Consider the following 20,399-nt stretch of genomic DNA (forward strand, 5'->3'; position numbering starts at 1 on the left):
CAGCGTGTTTACCTCCTGCTTGCAAGATGAGAGGATAACCTCTTCTTTGTCTTCTGCAAATACCCGCTTCCCCAAAATTCATTGTCTTCGCAGGCAGCCAGGATAAAAACTTTTCTTTTCCTATGTGCTACCTTCTTATTGACTTCACATCTCTTCATTTACTTGACACACAAATAGGCATTTATTGTGATAGTTTGCAATGCTTCACTTACATACTGACAACGAGGCAAGTACATAAACATCTCAAGTGACAGAAACCTGTTTTATACTTGTGGATGCTGATAGCTGGCTGTATGTTTTCAGAGCACACACATGACTTTTTACATTGTATCTGTATATATATTTTACGGTTAAATTAATAACCAATGGGAGTCTATTTAATTTGAGATGTCACATGACTTTTATTGGTAAACGAGAATGTACACAGCAAAGTCGTGAGATTTCAATAACTGCCTTGCCAGATGGCCATAAACAGGTTCTTAGATCACAAGCCATATCTGTGCTCTGGGGTTTGTTTCACTGTGCTGTGAAGTCTGAGAAGAGTCATTTCTGATGTCAGCGAAACAATGCTGGGGATTTCCAGCTTTTAGTGCTTCAGGGTTCTGTCTCATTGTCAAAGTTAAATGCAGGTTCAGATTACTCTAACCATAGAATCATAGGGCTGGAAGGGACCTTAGGAGGTCACCTAGTCCAGCTACATGCCTAAAGCAGGATCAACCCCAACTAAATCATCCCAACCAGGACTTTGTCAAGCCAGAACTCAAAAGCCTCTAAGGATGGTGATTCCACCACCTCCCTAGGTCACGCGTTCCAGTGCTTCACCACCCTCCTGGTGAAATAGTTTTTCCTAATATGCAACCTACACCTCCCCCTCTGTAACTTCAGACCATTGCTCCTTGTTCTGCCATCCGTCACCACTGAGAACAGTTTCTCTCCATCCTCTTTAGAGTCCCGCGTCAGGAAGTTGAAGGCTGCTATCAAATCACCTCTCACTCTTCTCTTCTCTTTTCTGCAGATTAAATAAGCCCAGATCCCTCAGCCTCTCCTCAAAGGTCACGTGTGCCAGTCTGCTAATCATTTTCATTGCCCTCCACTGGACTGGCTCCAGTGCATCCACATCCTTTCTATACTGCGGGCCCCAGAACTGGACACAATACTCCAGATGAGGCCTCACTGATGTCAAATAGAGGGGAATAATAACCACTCTAGATTGGCTGGAAATGCTTCTCTTAATGCACCCCAATATGCTGTTAGCTTCCTTGGCTATAAGGGCACACTGTTGACCCTTATCCAGCCTCTCAGCCACCATAATCCTGAGGTCCTTTTCTGCTGCACTGCTACTTAACCAGTCGTCACCCACCCTGTAACAATGCTTGGGATTCTTCAGTCACTTCTCCTTGTTGAACTTCATCAGATTTCTTTTGGTTCAATCCTCCAATTTGTCAAGGTCATTCTGGACCCTAGCCCTACCATCCAATGTATCTACCTGTTCCCCACACATAGTGTCTTCTGCAAATTTGCTGAGGGTGCAATCCATCCCCTCATCCAGATCATTAATAAAGATATTGCACAGTACTTGCCCTAGAACTGATCCTCGGGGCCCCCCACTTGAAACTGACAACCAACCACGCATTGAGCCATTCACTGATCACTACCCATTGGGCATTGGGACAGACCATGTAGCCAGCTTTCTATCCATCTTACAATCTATGTATCCAAATCCATACTTCCTTAACTTACGGGCAAGAATGTTGTGGGAAATTATTAAAAGCTTTGCTAAAGTCAAGGTACAGTGCATCCGTGGACTTCCCAATGTCTACAGAGACAGTTACCTGATCTTAGAAGCTAATCAGTTTGGTCAGGCATGACCTGCCCTTGGTGAATCCATGTTGACTACTCTTGATCACTTTGCCCTCTTCCAAGTGCTTCAAACTGGATTCCTTGAGGAGCCTCTCCATAATTTTTCTGGGGACTGAGGTAAGGCTGACCAGTCTATAGTTCCCTGAATTGTCCTCCTTTCCTTTTTTAAAGATGGGCTCTATATTTGCCTTTTTTCCAATCATTGAATCATAGAATACTAGGACTGGAAGGGACCTCGAGAGGCCCTTGAGTCCAGCCCCCTGCCCCAATGACAGGACCAAGTACTGTCTAAACCATCCCTGATAGACATCTATCTAACCTGTTCTTAAATATCCCCAGTGATGGTGATTCCACAACCTCCCTTGGCAATTTATTCCACTGTTTGACCACCCTGACAGTTAGGAACTTTTTCCTAATATCCAACCTAAACCTCACTTGCTGCAGTTTGTCCATTGCCTCTTGTTCTATCCTCAGAGGCCAAAAAGAACAAGTTTTCTCCCTCCTCCTTATGACACCCTTTTAGATACCAGTCATCCAGGATCTCTCTGGATCTCCACTAATTTTCAAAGATAATGGCCAAAGGCTCTGCAATGACTTCTGCCAATTCCCTCTAGACCCATGGATCTGTGTCTCTAGCTTTTCTAAATAGCTCAGCCTGTTTTTTCCCCACCAAGGGTTGCCCACCCCCTTCCTATACTGCATTGCCTAGTGCCATAGGCTGGGAGCTGACCTTGTCCATGATGACAGAGGCAGAAAAAGCAATGAGCACTTCCCACATCATGCCACCAGGTTACCTCCCTCCTCCAGTAAGGGCCCCACACCCTCCCTAATCACCCTCTTGTTAACATGCCTGTAGAAACCTTTCTTGTTACCCCTCACATTCCTTGTTAGCTGCAATTCCAATTTTGCTTTTGCTTTCCTGATTACTCCCTGGCATTCTCCAGCTATATAGTTATAGTCCTCCTTAGTCATCTGTCCAAGTTTCCACTTCTTATATGCATCCTTTTTGAGTTTAAGCTCACCAAAGATATCCCTGGTAAGCCAAGCTGATTGCCTGCCATACTTGTCCCTTGTTAAATGAGTACTTTATTTAGGAGTACTCATTAAAACAAGGGACACATGTACCTACCTTTGTTCACTAGATAAGTGAATTTCCCCCCGCTAATACATGCTTTAACCCCCTCCCCATGGACCCAACTCACTGCAGACTGAACCCCTCACCCGCCCTGCGGACCCAATGTACAGCAGCTTTAACTCCCCCACCTGCCACAAGGACCCAACCTTTCACCAGGTTTTAACCCTACCTCCCACTCATGACCCCAAATTGCCCCCAGCCTTTAACCATCCCTAATCTCCCCTAAACCCAAGGTTCACTTACCTTTCAAAAGCAGCACCACCTGCTGCTACCCCTTTGCCAAGTTACGAGCACTTGGAACGAATCAGAGACTTGTACATGTATTTTAATGGGAATTTAGTGTTGCTCTTATGAGTTTTCGCCTATGAGCAGAAATTTGGGAACCAATTGTGCTCATATAGCGAGGGATGAGTGCATTTGCTTTTCTTACTACGCATCAGGATGGTTTGTTCTGGTGCCTTCAATAAGACTTCTTTAAAATACTGCCAGTTCTCCTGAACACCTTTCCCCTTCGTATTGGGTTCCCAGTGGATCCTGCCCATCAGTTCTCTCAGGGAGTCGAAGTCTGCTTTTCTGAAATCAAGGGTCTGTATTTTACTGCTCACCTTTCTTTCTTTTGCCAAAATCCTGAAATCTACAATTTCATGATCTCTGCAGCCCAGGTTGCCATCCACTTCTGTTTCTCTTAGTTGTTCTTCCCTGTTTGTGAGCAGCAGGTCAAGCTGCACGTGGCCCTTGGTCAGTTCCTTCAGCACTTGTACCAGGAAGTTATCCCCAATATTCTCTAAAAACTTCCTGGATTGTCTGTGTGCTGCTGTATTGATCTCCCAACAAATGTCTGGGTGATTAAAGTCTCCCATGAGAACCAGGCCTTGTGAATTGGAAGCTTCACTTAATTATCTGAAGAAATCCTTACCTACCTCATCTACCTGATCTAGTGGTCTACAGCAGACACCAAACACAACATTGCCTCTGTTGCTTCTGCCTCAGCTTAACCCAAAGACTCTCACCTGGCTTTTTTTCTCTCTATACTGGAGCTCTGAGCTATCATGCTGCTCTCAGACATACATCACAATTCTTCCTCCTTTTCTTCCCTGCCTGTCCTTCCTGAACAGTTTATACCCCTCCATGACAGTGCTCCAGTCTGGGCCAGCTCTGGAATATTCCTGGAATTTAAGAGTATGGCCTCTTCAGAGTCAGTGCAGAATATAAACCCATACAAACAGGATCCAATATCTCAACACCTGGGTTCCCTCTAATTTTTTCCATCCAGGGTAGAATAAATTTTGTTATGTGCACTGAGGCATGTGCAGACATGCACCACCAGTATAAAAACATGCTTCTAACTGTAGGTGTGCTATTAATCAGCTGTGTAGACCTGAATCTGTGCTGGGGCTCATCTTACAGGAATGCTGCTCAACAGCCCCTGGCAGCTCCTGCACCTCCCAGCTTTTTTCCCCAGACCTGGAGAAAATAGTTGTTGCCCATGGCACACTAGCCATGGAGTTTTGTCTCCTCTGGTTTCATGACATTTACTGGTGGTTCAGTGACATCCATTACACACGGGGCCTGCTTCAGCCCTAGGCAACATTTTGAAATGCATGATGGTTGCAGAGTGGCAGGTTGCCTCAGGAAAGGTAGGGCCTAGCCTTGATCACAAACCAGCCCAGCAACACACAGGGCCAGCTCTGGTTTTATTGGGACTGCAGTCTCTTTTCAGGGCAATTAATAGTATTTGGCAAGTGCTATGTGAGATAGGCTCCCAGGCCAGGGTCATTCTGGTTAGTCAGCCTGCTACTGTCAGATCTTTACCTGCTCCAGAGTTAAAGAGGACACATTGGTCTCCCTGGCCCCTTTCCTAAGTTCACTGAAGCAATTTACAGGGGTGGGGGGGAGGGAAAAAAAAACACCTTGCATGAACTGAATGAGCTATTTTCATTTGAGTACATCAACTCCAGTGCCAAGTGCTGTCAAATATAAACAGCCCCACATCATGACCTAAGCATTTGATGGAGGATTTGTGCTTCCCCTGATAATTGTCAGGAATACTGACTGCAGCCCCACCAAACAGGAAATAGCGCTTGACAAGGAGTCACAGGCTGGCTCTGGAGCTGGGGAGATAAAGCAGAATGCTAATGATTTCCGCTAGAAAGGAACTGCACGTCCAGAGTCCCATTACTTAAGCAACCTGCAAGGAGACCTGAGAGAGCTCTTCCCTGCTAAGCAATGGTCTGGCAGAACAAAATGCTATTACTGTGCAAATGGTGACAGTACTGTGATGGAGGCCAATTTTTTTCACGTATTGACAGCTGCCTAAGGGCCCTTTTGAGGGGATCTGCCAGAGCATGCAATCCAGTCATTTCCCACCAAGTATTTCCCAAGTCCTCACCCTCCTCTGCTACTTGAGCCCTGAGCGCTTTCACTGTTCAGTACTTTAAAACCTCCCCCAACTCCCCTGCTGTGCTCTGCTAGGGTCTTACCCCAAATCCATGACTGATGCCCCAACTCATCCCACATCTTAGATAAAATGCAGCCCCTGTCCTGATTGCTGGACACAAAAATGGCCAAAGCCTCAGCAAGACTACTTTACTCTCCAGGGAGACATGGATGGGCAAAGCAGGAGGGTAGCTCACTGTCAGGGACTCTGTTTCTGGGCAGCAGTGGATGGTTGAGGACATTTACTGCATCACAGAGTTCTTGCCTGCCTGTCTCAACAAGGATGTAAGCACAGGAGCTGCAGTTCGAGCAATAGGCGCTATGAATTTGGTTTGGCAATATAACTGATGGCACATTTGTTTCTGGTTTGCTTATGAATGGTCTCTTCTGTGAAGGCTGCAAATCCAAACCTGGCTGCTGTTTATGAAATTCCTCTATTTCAAGGTGAAAATTATTCTGTTTCATTTGCTTTTGCCATATTCCCACATCCTTGGGCAGAGTGTAGCTAGCGGGGGCCGTTCCACTGGGCAGGGAAGATGCAATGGTAGACATTTTGCTTTTGTGTTTCTCTCAGGAATTGAGAACCATTACAGAATGAGTCATGTGACCACATACTTTCCATGCCTCAACCAGGATCTGTTCCACACAGTGTATGCAAAAAATTAGGCATAACCAGTTCAGATAGTGTGCAAATCACAGTCCTACTTTCTATGACCAGGTCTCTGGCATGGAACAGGGAGAGGTTACTAACTGTTGTATATTTTACTTTGCAGATGCTGGGGGGGATTGTTACTAATTGCTTTAGCTGCAGAACAGATTGTTTGAACATTACAATGACAAGCAGTTTCCATGCAGTGGCAGTCATGTGATCCTCATCTGTGGGACAACAAATCTGATTTTTAAGGCAATGTATTGTGCAGTTGATTATCTCCAGGTACAATGAACACCCTCCACAAGTGTTCCCAGCCTGTGGTGGGGCAAAAGGGTACAGATGGCCAGGGATTGTAGAGCTATTGAAGATTACACAAAAGGGGCTATCCTAGATCCAGATTTTCAAGAGCTTTGCAGCTCTAGTGCTGGAGGCAGAAACCAAAGGTATTCCTCAGCCCAAGAAGACCCCTATTTCATGTCTGCAGGGAATGTAAGTTTGAGACCATTAGGTATTAAGGTAGAAATCTCAATTCAGATAGTACCTGCCCAAACCTAAGATGATGGTTATAATGTAGATTTCTAGGGACAGCTCCATGACTTTACATTCAACAGGGTGGATTATTTCCACTAGCATCAGCATAACCTCATATTTTCCATGAATGCAGCTCTGGCCCTGCCTTCACCAGCCGCTGAATGTCAGTCACATCCAACTTGGAACCACATGGCACAAGAAGCTACTGCTGACTGTTATAAATAGAAATCCAATCTTGATTTTTTTTTAATAATGGTAATGCTAGAGAATCCTTTGTACTCTTGGCAAGTTATTCTGGTAGTAAACTACTCACCATTATACATGTGTGCATTAGTTCCAGTCTGAATTTGTCTAGTTTCAACTTCCAACTATTAGGTCAGATTATGACCTTTGCCACTAGACTGAAGAGACAATTATGAAATTGTTCCCCAGCTAGATATGTAGAGACTCTAAGCAAGTCACTCAATCTTTCCTTTGAAGATAAATAGATTGAGTGCCTTTATAAGGCCTATTCTTTAATCATTCTCATGGGTTGTCTCTGAATCCTCTCCAATGACTCAATATCCTTCTTCAACTGGAGGCACCAGTTGAACACAGTATTTCAGCAGAAGTTGCAGCCCAAAGCAAAATAGCCTCTCCATTCCTACTTGAGACTCCCCTCTCTAAGCACTCAAGGGTTGAATTGTAGCCATAGTATTGCTGTAAACTCATGTTCAGGTAATTAACATGACTACCAAATCTTTTTCAAAGCATCTGGATCCCAAGTACAGTCCCCAAGCCTACCAGTACAGCCTGTCTAAGAAAGAGAGACCTTCAAATGATACTTCCACTATAAGCAAGAAGCAGACGCAGGATGCAGGTCACCACTGGATTGTTGCTGTTCCCTTAGCATTTCCTGGCTAGAATTTGCTTCTTCCTCTAGTTTAGTAGATGTTGATAAAGAAACAGGATTAGCAATGTAAATTACCATTTGTGTTCTCAGTTTGACCTGACAAACCCATTCAGGTGCCAACAGAGGGTGTTCAAACAGGGGGGTATTTAAAGGTTGTAAAAATTGAGGCTACAGATCACCAGTAATTTGTGTGACCCTCGCCTCATGAAAAGTGCAGCAACAACAGTAATTGCTGCTCCTGACTAGCCAAAGAGCTAACACTCAAGCAGACAATGCACAATAAGCTTAACACCCACAAGACTCTGGCTTCTGGTGGCAGCTCTTTGTGTCAGACATTGCCATTTACATTTATTCAGCATTGACATCTGGCCACTACCCTAATACAAATGTCTAAGAAAAGTAAAGCCCTTCTTTCATTGCCAGCGTCCTTTACCTTGGGTGGAGCTCACAAATTTTAGACTTGTCTACATGGTGGGATAATTCCTGATTGGACTCTACTCTAAAACGAGTGACTTTATTGTAGAGTAAATCCTCTGGTGGCAAAGCAGAGTAATTGTTCCATCAGTGTCCATCTGAAGGAGGCAAATTATTCCAGAATAGTCATGCAGGTCAATTTCCCATCTGTCAACACAAGGCCTTTGGGATGGGGCATCTCTCCCTGCGAGAGTCATTTACAGATTAAATGAATTTCTTCACAGCATAGACTATGCATAGGAGGTGCCATTTGGGGTTCAACCATTAGCATTTGTATAGGTTGTGATTGCCAGACCAAACTCTAACTGTTACATAACAAGTGCAAGCTGGCAGGGCTTGAATTTGAGTAAAAGTCAGCTGGCATTGCATTGAGTGATCTAGGCCATGTCTACACTAGCCCCAAACTTCGAAATGGCCACGCAAATGGCCATTTCGAAGTTTACTAATGAAGCGCTGAAATGCATATTCAGCGCTTCATTAGCATGCGGGTGGCCACGGCGCTTCGAAATTGACACGGCTCGTCCCGACGGGGCTCCTTTTCAAAAGGACCCCGCCTACTTCGAAGTCCCCTTATTTCCACCTGCTCATGGGAATAAGGGGACTTCAAAGTAGGCAGAGTCCTTTAGAAAAGGAGCCGCGCAGCGGCAAGCCGCATCAATTTCGAAGCGCCGTGGCTGCCCGCGTGCTAATGAAGCGCTGAATATGCATTTCAGCGCTTCATTAGTAAACTTCAACATGGCCATTTGTGTGGCCATTTCAAAGTTTGGGCTAGTGTAGACATAGCCCTATTGAGCATGAAGGAGTAGGCCATTTTATAGTAGCAAGGTTCTAGGTCATTCTTGATTGCTCAGAGGCTCATGCTCTCTGCTAGGTGTTTGTAGATTATAGTACAGGAAAATTTAAAATAAAAAGCAGAGTATTAAACACAGGCCAGCTACTTCCTTTATTTTATTGCTTATATGTTTACACGTTTTTCATTTCTTTGAATTGGAAAATAATTTGTGCTTATTTCATTCAACTATCAAGAAAAGTATTTTTGAACAAGTTAAAGTTGTTCACTTGATGAGATTATCGTAAAAGATCACACTGCGCTGGATGATGTCAGCATCTGGCTGTCCCTTCAGAGGACCAGTTCCCGCCCTTGGAGCCTGGGGAACATTTGCTTTGCAAGATGGCCAAGATTTGTCAGAGGAGGCCTTTGTATAAACTATGTTGTGTCCTCAAAGGCACCATCCTTTTTTTTTTGAGCAGGGAGGGGTGATAGGTTGTCAAATTATCCCATGAAGTTTTGGCATCAAGGGATTATCTATAGGAGAAATAGAAAAACAGCTTGCTTCCTCGCAGATGATACACTGAACAAAAAAGAACATTTCCATTTTGTCATGGCAAGTAAAATAGGGAGAATGATGTCAAGGAAACTCCTGTCAGATCTGGGTCACATCATTGCCACTTCCTTTGAAAATATACACTTTAATTCTTTTGTGAGCTAGGGAAAAAAGTTACTTCTGTTGTTATGCAGGAATGTGGGAAGTCCAGAGGTGACAAGTTGTTTTCATTATTATAGTTTATTGCAATAACTTTAAGCACATGTTCCAAAGATATATAAACTGAAGAAACTTTACTGAATGCCTGTTTTATTTGTTTTAAAAGATTAACTTTAGCTTGTAAGTACTCAGGGAGGGAGGATCGGCTCAAGTTTGTACAGCACCTAGCACCATGTGAGTATGGCTACAAACAAAAAGTGGTTTGTTCAGCGAGTTCTGCAGAATCTTTTTAAAAAAAACTTCTTTGAAAAGCTGCTTTTCCATGGAGCAATTGTGCCCTCTCATGGGCTCTTTGCCCCAGCTCAGGCTCTCTTTGCTTAGCTCTAACACAGTCCTGGCAGTCTACACTGGAAAACAAAATGGCGAGCAGGCAGGTTCCAGGAAGGCTGAACTCATTTCATTTTACACAATTGGAGCTGCAGAAGAGTACGACTGGCTCCCAGATACTGGACTACAGAGATGGGCTCCAAGCAGACTGGACCTGGATGGGAAAATTCTTTAATTACATAGCACACTTACCTTATATACTTTGTTTCTCTTTTAGGATCTGAAAGATCCTAGATGATCTGGCTTACAGCATCACTGCAGCCAAGTGACATTTACTCTTAAAGCATTTTATAGTGTAAAAGGCAATTGCTCAGATGAGGAAATAGTAGAATATATAACTATTACAATACATAGCAAAAGAGAGGAACTTAGAATCCTAGGGCTGGAAGGGACCTCAGGAGGTCATCTAGTCCAAGCAGGATCAACCCCATCTAAATCATCCCAGGCAGGAAGGACCTTGTGAAGCTGGGACTTAAAAAACTTTAGGGATGGAGAATCTCTAGGCAACACACACCAGTGCTTCACCACCCTCCTGGTGAAGTATATTTTCCTAATATCCAACCTACACCTCTCCTTCTGTAACTTCAGACCATTGCTCCTTGTTTTGCTATCTCACACCACTGAGAACAGTTTTGCTCCATCCTCTTTAGAGCTCCCCTTCAGGAAGTTGAAGGTTGCTATTAAATCACCTCTCAGTCTTCTCTTCTGTAAACTAAATAAGCCCAAATCCCTCAGCCTCTCCTCATAAGTCATGTGTTCCAGCCCCTTAATCATTTTTGTTGTCCTCCCCTGAACCTGCTCCAGCAAATCCACATCCTTTTTATACTGCGGGGCCCAAAACTGGACAATACCCCAGATGTGGCCTCACCACTATCGAATAGAGGGGGACAACAACCTCTCTAGATCTGGTTGAAATGCTCCTCCTAATGCACCCTAATATGCTGTTAGCCTTCTTGGCTACAAGGGCACACTTGTTTACCCATATCTAACCTTTCATGCACCATAACCCCTATGTCCCTTTTCACTGTACTGCTGCTTGGCCAGTTGGTTCCCAGCCTATAACAATGTTTGGGATTCTTCCGTCCCAAGTGCAGGACTCTACACTTCTCCTTGTTGAACCGCATCAGATTTCTTTTGGACCAATCCTCCAATTTATCCAGGTCACTCTAAATCTTATCTCTACTCTCTAACATATCTACCTCTCCTCCTAGCTTAGTGTTGTCCGCAAATTTGCTGAGTGTGCAATCCAGTCCCTCATCCAGGTCATTAATAAAGATGTTGAATGACACCAGCCCCAGAACTGAGCCTTGCGGCACTCCACTTGAAACCAACTGCCATCCAGATATTCAACCACTGACCACTACCTGTTGGGCTCCACCGTCAAGCCAGCTTTCTATCCATTTTATGATCCAAGTATCTAATCCATGCATCGTTAACTTAAGGACAAGAATGTTGTGAGAGACTGTATCAAAAGCTTTGATACTTAAAATAGTTCTAGTCTGTTCCTTCAATATCAGATATGTGGCAATGGCCATATCTGATCAGGAAGAATGATCCAGCCCAAGGATTCAATAGACCTGTGAGCCGTTCTCTGCTCTGCTACAGACTCTCTATATGGCCTTGGTCTAAGTCACTAATTTATGCCTTGGTCCCTGTCTGTAAAATGAAGCCAAAAGTACTTTAAGTTGTGGTGGTGTTCTGAGGATAAAAACTATTATAAATGCAAGGTGAGAGGTTCTATGGATAGCCACGTGGGCCAAAGGACATTTGTTTTGTGATTTGTAGGCTTGGCCTTTAGGATCAGAAGGGACCATCACGATGGTCTAGTCTGGCCTGCTGTCAAAATAGCTCACCAACCTACATCTGTAATAGTAACCTCTGAGTTACATATGTTCTCAAATCTTGTTTTAAGATTTCGTTACAGAGAAGCTGCCATTTACTGTAGTTCAGCCTTTTAATACCACATTCTGTATAAATATATCAACCTCAGTATTGAAGTTAGTTTTTTTGCCCCACTACTTCCCGTAGACTAGAAGGTTGTTGCAGAACTTCACTCGTTAGAAAACTTTGCCTAACGTAACGGTTAAATTTGTCAACCATCAGTTTATATCCATAAGTTCTTGACCCACTGTTGGCACACAGCTGACGTAACTCCTCTTCCTCCCTGGTGTTTATCCAACTGATATAGTTACAAGAGTATAATCACATCTCTACTCAGCTTTTGCTTTGTTAGACTAAACAAGCAGCTCCTTAAGTCTTCTCTCATACAGCAGGACCTCCATTCCTCTGATCATCCTAGTAGCTCATTTCTACTCCTGGCTCCTGTTTTGATCTTTCTTAAATACTGAAGATCAGAATTACACATTGCATCTTGTACAAGGGTAATAACTCTTTATATTTTTACTGGAAATACCTTGGCCTGCTGCATACTGGGATTGCATTAGCCTTTTTTCACATGGATGTTTCATTCAGGCAGACAATAGCTAAGATTTTCAAGCTTGTGTGATTTAATCTTAGATCACCTGATCATTTCTTAAAGAAGTGGCCTGATTTTTAGATGGGTTGCATGTCCACAGCTCTCTGTGAAGGGCACATTTTGGCCAGAGTATTTAAAGACAAATGTCTCCACTTTTCACTGACTAGAAAATGAAACCCAGAAACAATGGCACTGTCTAAACCTTTTAGGTAGACCAAGCAAAGTCAAAATAGTCAAGACACCAGCTACTACATACAAAAGTTAGTCAGATCCAGAGAAGCAATCTTTTTATAGATGAGATAAAGGGAATTGTTGACACTGGTACTAAACTAGAGGGTCTTGCTGCTTCTCCATCACTCAAAACTAACACAAGATACTAAGTTGTTTCCCTTAAGGATTGCCTGTTGGCCCCTATGAAGTGGAGCTGATTGCAAACCTGTCCAGATCCTAAGATGGCACTGTCTGGCCTGCACCTGCCTTTAAAGATATTTTTACAGCTTATTATCAGGCTGTTCTATAATTAGAAATGAAACTTCAATCTTCCAGGCTGTCCCCAGCGCTAAATTTGCTTAACACAGTGAGAACACAATCAGAGCTGCTGACTTTGAAAATCAGTATTTTATTTTACTTGAATGTGCAAATAAATATTAAAAAAAAACTACATTCAAAGAGCTGGCAAAGCAATTACAAGCCCCAAAGCAAAGATCCTTCAAAAAATGGAAGAACAAACTTTCTTTAATCAATTTCATGCTAGAAGATACACAGCATTCAAATGCTGAAATCTCAAACATTAACAGGGTGCTTTCAAACACACTGGCACTGCTCATTTGTTTCATTCACATCATTTGCTACTATCACATCTGAGACAATAGTTTTGTAAAGGATGAAAGTCTCACTTAATCCATTCAGATTATAAATTAAGGTTTACAAAATAAGGATGCTTAAAATTTCTGAAGTACACTTAAAAATTTTGGGGAGACTGACCGGGGTCGATGTTCACATTAGCCTTCTGAACCCTGTGAGGCTTGGAATTAATTGCATTTTAAGCCACAACTTGCAACCTACTTTCTAGTAAACATTTGTCTGTATCACAAAACTGTAACAAAATTTGGCACAGTTCATCATCTCTGCTGAGGGACAGCAGAGAGTTGGGTAAAACTGAGGTGAATTTGAAGGATGTATGGAGGCAAAAGAGTTGTTGGACTAGTCAGACCCACCCCAGCCTCTTAAGGAGCTCTATCCCTTACCCCAAACAAACCAAGGGTTTTGAAAAAAATCTTATTATTCCAGTCACTGGAATCAGCTGAGCCCTGGACAATGAGAATTTGGGTTCATGGTGCAAGCCACACTGCTGACAATAGATGTGCATGTGGCCACAAAGGTCAGTCTTGCTGCTTCCCAATCACAGATTCTCTTTCAAAAAATAAACAAATGGTAGTTTTAGGTGAAATGTACACATGTCCTGTTTCTTCTTTTGTTATGTGAGACACCTAATACAGTGGGGGTAAAACACAGCATAACTCCCGTAGGCTGCACCTTGGGTCCAACAGAAATTATAACCATAAAAACCAAACCATAGGAACAGATGCAAAAGGCCCAGAGACCTCAAAGTCAGGATTGAAAAAAAGTTAGATTTGTGTCATGACACCATGTATTTTACACAAGATTATGTGCTAGTCCTAAGTTCCTGCAATACACAATTGAAATCAGGATGGTGTTGCAGGGCTGCATTGACTCTGAACTTTCTAGTCCTTTTTGATATGTTTAATTCAGAAGATAAATGTAGAGTTCTGTGTGGTTCAGAGCTTGCTGGGTGGGTTTTTTGGTGGAGATGAGGGCAGAGTTCAGGAAAAGGCACAGACAGTGCCTGTAGAATAGTTTAGCTACACTTAGACAGAATCCTCCCCTGTATACACACTTGTGTGTGTCGCTGCAAAAGAGCATGTTGTAGAGACATCAGCAAGACAGCAGTATCTAGGAAACTCTCTAAGCCAATGTGAAAATGCTTTAAGAGCTCCATCTATTGATCCACTTTGTATGGGTGACTACTGCAGCATTATGAAGGAATCCTGGAGAGACACAGGGAAACCTGTGTGCCTGCAACACAGTCTTCAAAGGCTGTCAATCAGCATGCAAAATATAAAAAAAACCCCAAACCACCTCATGGATTTTATCTCCAGCTTCAAGCAGCGCCTGAAATGAGAAGGCAGGATATTGCACTGTGACAGTTTTGTAAAGATTAATAAGGGAGCCAAATACTGAATTATCCGCAAAGATAAAGGACGTGCCTGGGCTTACTTGCTCAGCATTTCTGATCAGCACCTGCTCTGAAACTCTTAGCCAACCTAGCTGTTTTACAATTCAAGGGTCTCATTTCCATCCTGATGTCTCAGGATTTGGCATTTTTCCACCTCAGCAGCAGTTATGCCCATGGCATTCATAGCTTCATTAGAACGAACAGATAATGCATTTGAAAACCCACAGCCCATGGCAAAGTAAGTGATCTATGCCAGGTGCTCTGGGCCCACCAGCACTGAGGGGTTATAAGAAGTTTTGCAGACTGAGACATGGCACAAAATGCAGAGGGAAATGAAACATCAAACACTTCAAAAGGAGGAAATAGCTGCGAGTGTCAGCTCTAACACCTGTCATCCTCTACACTGGCTAGAGCACACAGCTCACTTGGCCACACTGCAGGCAGCCAGACCAGCTTGTTCTGTTGCTCCAACGCAGCAGCCACTGGTGTCTCTTCTTGAGCTGTGTACTCAGCACCCCCAGCGTAACCAGCCCACCTTTCTCAGCCTTTTCCACACCAGCTGATTATGGCAGGCCTGAAGCTAGAAAGCTGTTGTACAGAGCAGCAATGCTAACAGCCCTCTCAGAAACGGCTTTAGCTCTCTGCATGACAACATGGCCTGGAGGATTACACGGCTAAAAGACAATTCTATGCCGTATGATAAATACACAATGACCCAAAGTAAAATGCTGTTTGGATAAATATCAATACATACATTGCATTCCCACTGCTATTCTCAGAGTAAAATTGTTTTGCCAGGAAAGCTCCTGCTTGGAATAGTCACATGGTTCTGTCTCTGCTCACGGTGAGGCTGGACGACGACTGTACTGGACTCTGTATCTATTCACAGGGACTCCATGCACATTCACCGTCTCACAAGTTGTTTTGCAAGGGACCATATCCTCATCCTCATCACCCATTAGCCAGTCTTGAACCAGTTCTGCTGCCTCCATAGTAACATTCTCTTCTAGCCACCTGCTGTGCCACTCTTCAAACTGTTGGTGGTGCTTGAGCAGAACCACGGGCTGTACCTGAGACAAGAACAAAAAGATCACTGAAGGCTCATGGTGAAGATTAAATCTTCAACTCTCTAGATACTGACATATTCATGCTTTAAAACAACCAGGGAGCACATATCCCTTGTACCTGCCTCTAGAGGCTTCTGCTTCTTACATGGAACTATCTTCCTGTATAGCTTGCATGGTAAACTACAGTATATGGCATTTACCAGTTCCTCCACTATTTCAGCCAATGTGGAGATGTAACTCCAGGGAGCAGTCTGCAGGAATTCAGCCACAAGATTCCTGTCACTGCAGGTCTCACAAATCGAGTTTCCCCCATCTCTGCCAGTGCCTGAGCTGTTGAGAGTATAACAGGACATGCACCTGCTTGGCTCGGGAGAGAGTCCCCCGTCTGTACATGTAATCCTCAGAGTTCACGATGAACATCATTTTATGAGTGTTAAGCTTGAATCTGCAGTCCATGTTGCATGCACTCTCCACCCCGATCAGTCTCTTCCAGGAGCTCTTCACTTCACTCCGCAGAGCTCTCACTTGCTTGCATTGCCACTTGCGGAATTTTTTAAGGTTCCTAGGACAAAACCAAATATTATGAAATAATTTAAAATCCCTGGCTACTCAGTTTCCACACACCTAAGTCACCAAAGCTGAGAGCATGAAGTTCATGATCCTATGACTGGCTCTTCCCAGGAACTTTGCTTCCAGATCATCTCCTTAACCCTCTCACTTGGTATGCTTTAATGATGAAGTACAGAAGGTGTTCCGCGTTAAATGCCCCCCCCCCCCCAAAAGAGGGACTGCTTAGGAGACAGTCATAATCTTGTTTCTTTATTGTATGTTCTGTACTATGTGAAAACCTGAATGATGCCCTAAATGCCCTTGTGCAGCTCTCCAAACTCTGGCTGCAAACCTGTACCCAAGAGATGCCTATATTTCCCTGAAACAGTGGGTACAACACAGGTTGAAGCTTTCTAATCCAGAATTCTCTCATCCAGCAAACTCCACAATCTGGCATGACTTTAGTTATCTGGATGGCCACTTATCATGGGTGTGGCCAAGTTTCCTGTGGTCCCATAAAGTTTGTTTACGGACACCAGTCCCAGATCTTAGTGTTCTGTGCTGTTATTTAGTTGTAATTTACCCCTAAAATGTCTTCTAAGAGCCCAGTAAGCAGTGGAAGTGTTGGTAATGTGCTAGAAAATATTGACACCCCCCCCAAGCCCACCCCACCATTGTCCAGCAAATTCTCTCATCTGGCATCGGTAAGGTCCTGAAAGTGCCAAATGAGAGAGATTCAACCTGCATATTCATTTTAAGGTGTTAGGAATGGAAGGTGCAGGAGGAATACAATTTTAAGGGACTCATCCACATAGGGCAGGAATAGAACCAAAATAATCTCAACACAGAGGGTAGTAGCAGAACTAGCTATTGTGGGCAAGACTATAGGGAAGTGGGAGAGCTCACCTTTGCAGAAAGACCGGTTTCAGTAAGAAGCCATCATTCTGGTTGTTTGGGACGCCCTCCACCCCAACGTATTGTTCCATGTAGTTAGCCAAGTGCTATACAAGAAAGACCATTTCCAAGTCATATCTCCCCAGTCAGATTACTCTCAGTTGCCCTACCAGCATAAATCCAGGATGCTTTTAAAGCTCCCTGTACCCAACCCAACCACCCCAAGACAATTTGAATTTAAATCCACTTCTGTATCAGTAACTTCTATGAAGGACATACACAGTCCTCCACATGTTCTACCCCAGATACAGTCGTTGTCCTGAATAAGCCATTCCTGGCACCCTCCTTTACAAATGACACAAAGATGACTCCATAGGCCCTGTGGCTCAATTACCTGAACCTCCATAGGGTCTTCAGTTTGGGTTTCTTCCGTGTCTAGTAGCTCAATGGTCATTATCACCTGCCCTTTCCTTTGAAGAAACATTACCTGTAATGAAGGGAGATGCAGGGGATGTCACATAGCAGCAGTGCAGATCAGTGTGATGAATTTTCAAGGAAATCCAGTTGATTGACAGTCTGGAGAGGAGGTGAATATACAACATGACACCCTGATGGCTGGCCACAGAGAAACGTAGGCTGTTCTGGCTGCCACTTTCTCCCTTCCTCTACTCTGTTTCCTGGGAATTTAATGAATTTCAATACTGCTTTTATCTGGATGTCCCCTTGCCCTGGGTATTCCCTCCTTCTGTGAAGCCTGCTCCTCTGCCCACCCGATCACCCTGGCATAGTAGCTTCTCAAACTCAATACATCAAAGCAAACTTCCATCCTTCTTCCTGACCCTTCACCCTCTGTAGGGTGCGAGAAGACATTGTAACGGTCGAGAGTGCAGTCCGACCCCTCTGTGAATCCTCAGGAGAATCTAAACAGACCAGTCTGTGCAAGGTGAAAAGCTGCAAAATAACTGCCATGGGAACTACTGCAGAACAAGGCACACTTGCCAAGACTTCAAGGCTACGCTGGCAGTAGGCCACAAGAGATAGTGATAAGAAATGCATAGGCAATTTTAGGCAATCTTATGTTAATGAGTTCAGCTTTATCAGTTAGTGTTAGGAGGCCTGTTACAGAGCCTCTCCCTGAGCGAAGCTCCGACGCGTCGGGTTTTCCCCCACTGGTGACTGCGGCATCTCCAGGGCTCCCGTCGCGGGTGTCATGCGCTTTCAATAAACCAAATATAGCACTCACCTTCTGGGTGCAGCCTCATTTCTGGGGAACCTGAGCCTGGTTGGCTACACCCTCCAAGACTGACAGTTGCTCCACTATCCTCTTTACCACCCAACGTTATGTTGGACTTCTCTTGCACTTGCTAATATCTGTCCAAACTGTTGCTAAATGCTGTCTGCAAGGCTTTCCTCTTAATTTGATCCTTACTGTGAGAACCTATGCCCAAAGCTTTGGTTATCACCCGTGCTGGCTATTATAAACATCTACTTACTCCCTCTGCCTTCCCATCTCCCACTAGTCCCCTTAGAACCAGTCTCCTTAACCTGCTGCAAAAACGCTGTAAGGCAGTTGGTGACAGCCTCCTTGGCTAGGAGCTACAAAGATAAGATTACTCCCCAGCTGTCTGATCCAAGAGATAAATTTGACTCCCCTGACTCTGAGTAACGTAACTTGGCTCATCTTTTGGAAGCTAGGCTACCTGGAAAGCGTCAGCCTGCCACTGGCTGCACCATCACACACTGCCTCCTCATTGCTTCAGGTAATTCTCCTGAAGCAAGCTCTCACCTTGAAGCAGTTTTCATCTGCCATGCACCGCTCAGCCTTCCACTGATAACTGGTCTCCTTGGCTGCCCGGACACACCTGGAGGATAGGTTGCCTCCAGCAGCACCATGCTTTCTCTCACTCAAGTAGAGCTCTACAACCTTCAGGCAGATATCATCACTCACAAGATGATGAAGCTGTTATTAAGAGAAAAGGGGTCAGCAACTTTCAAACAAGAGTGTTATAGTCTGAGGCAACCCACATAATTTCCTTACCTCTGCCTCCCCTCTCCCATTTTGCAATGTATGGAACAGAAGGAGCAAGGGGTCTTCAAGTCTTAAATTATTTGTTTAAACATGTTGTCACTAAACAGGTAATGGACAGCTTGATAATACTGTGTGTGAATTCTCTAACAACACTTAATCAAAGCTTCCCAATGTCTCTGACTGGAGACAGTTAAGTGTTGCCAGCAGAAACAGTGAGGAGTCCTGTGGCTCCTTAAAAACTAGCAAATTTATTTGGGCATAAGCTTTTGTGGGCAAAGGTCCACTTTGTCAGATGCATCTGAAAAAGTGATTTTTAACCACAAAAGCTTATGCCCAAATATATGTTAGTCTTTAAGATGCCACAGGACTCCTCATTATTGTTGTGGATACAGACTAACACTGCTACCCCTCCAGCACTTGTTGGCAGCAGAGAAATCAATGAAACATGTTGTTATAAATTAACTATTCAAAGGAATTTCAGCTCACAAACTGCTTTTTCTCTTGTTTTTACCAACAGACATTTCCTTTGATTACTTCCTCTGCCTTTTTCCTACCATTATCAATAACTGTGTAAACACCTGGGGAGAAATCTTGGATTGTTACGTTTGGAGGACATCTTGTAATCCTAATGGTACTAATAAACTTAAGAGGGAATACTGAGGCTTACAGAAGCTGCAAGTCCACATGCCTAGATTTTCAATTGCTAATTCCTTTCAAATGCAACCATAAGGGCTTTTAAACTAGGGAGACACAGAGAGGGAAACGGAGAGCTGAATGCCTGTCTGAAAAGGAGATATTAAGTGTCACTCTAAGGTTGAGATCTTTTCCTTTAATCTTTGCTAGTGCTGTCATACACACTGACAGACCTGTTTTTCAACAGACAAGAACGTGTTTACCAACTGCACCGTGGAAGCACTAAAAGCCGATCTGAGAGATGATTACCTGGCGGACAATATTTTGCACCAGCTTGTCCATGGTGAAGCCAATGTAGGCATGGATTGTGAACATTTCCCTCAGAGTGTCCTCATATTGCATGGGATCAATGTTCCCATCCAGCAAACTTCTCACCATATCCAAGAATGCTGGGTAGTATTCCTCCAACTCCACCTCACCTGAACAGCATAAAACTGCAGTCATTTATGGCACACAAGAGACAGAGGGTTCTCCCGAGGTAGGGGACAAAAGAGATAAATGCTCTAGATCTATGACATTTGGCACTAAGAATATTTGTAGACAAAAGCAAGACACTTGAAAAGTGCAGCACCAACCACATCCT

The 20,399-nt window shown here is 43.8% G+C and overlaps 1 protein-coding gene across 3 annotated transcripts in view; it reads right to left on the reverse strand.

The window, feature by feature from the left end:
• Positions 1-12,926: 12,926 nt before the first annotated feature.
• Positions 12,927-20,399, reverse strand: part of SIN3B (SIN3 transcription regulator family member B) — a 35,583-nt gene continuing 28,110 nt past the window's right edge. For 2 of the 3 annotated variants that reach the window (XM_074977987.1, XM_074977986.1), the window contains 6 exons: positions 20,066-20,235; positions 18,881-19,054; positions 17,489-17,581; positions 17,107-17,201; positions 16,009-16,213; positions 12,927-15,654 (listed from right to left, as the gene is read on the reverse strand). In XM_074977987.1, the coding sequence (XP_074834088.1) occupies positions 15,424-15,654; positions 16,009-16,213; positions 17,107-17,201; positions 17,489-17,581; positions 18,881-19,054; positions 20,066-20,235 (968 nt within the window). In that variant the 3' untranslated portion in view covers positions 12,927-15,423. The remainder of the gene's footprint in view (positions 15,655-16,008; positions 16,214-17,106; positions 17,202-17,488; positions 17,582-18,880; positions 19,055-20,065; positions 20,236-20,399) is intronic. The other variant, XR_012642618.1, reaches the window with a different exon arrangement.

This window comes from Carettochelys insculpta, chromosome 27 (genome assembly GCF_033958435.1).
Source record: "Carettochelys insculpta isolate YL-2023 chromosome 27, ASM3395843v1, whole genome shotgun sequence".
NCBI lineage: Eukaryota > Metazoa > Chordata > Testudines > Carettochelyidae > Carettochelys > Carettochelys insculpta.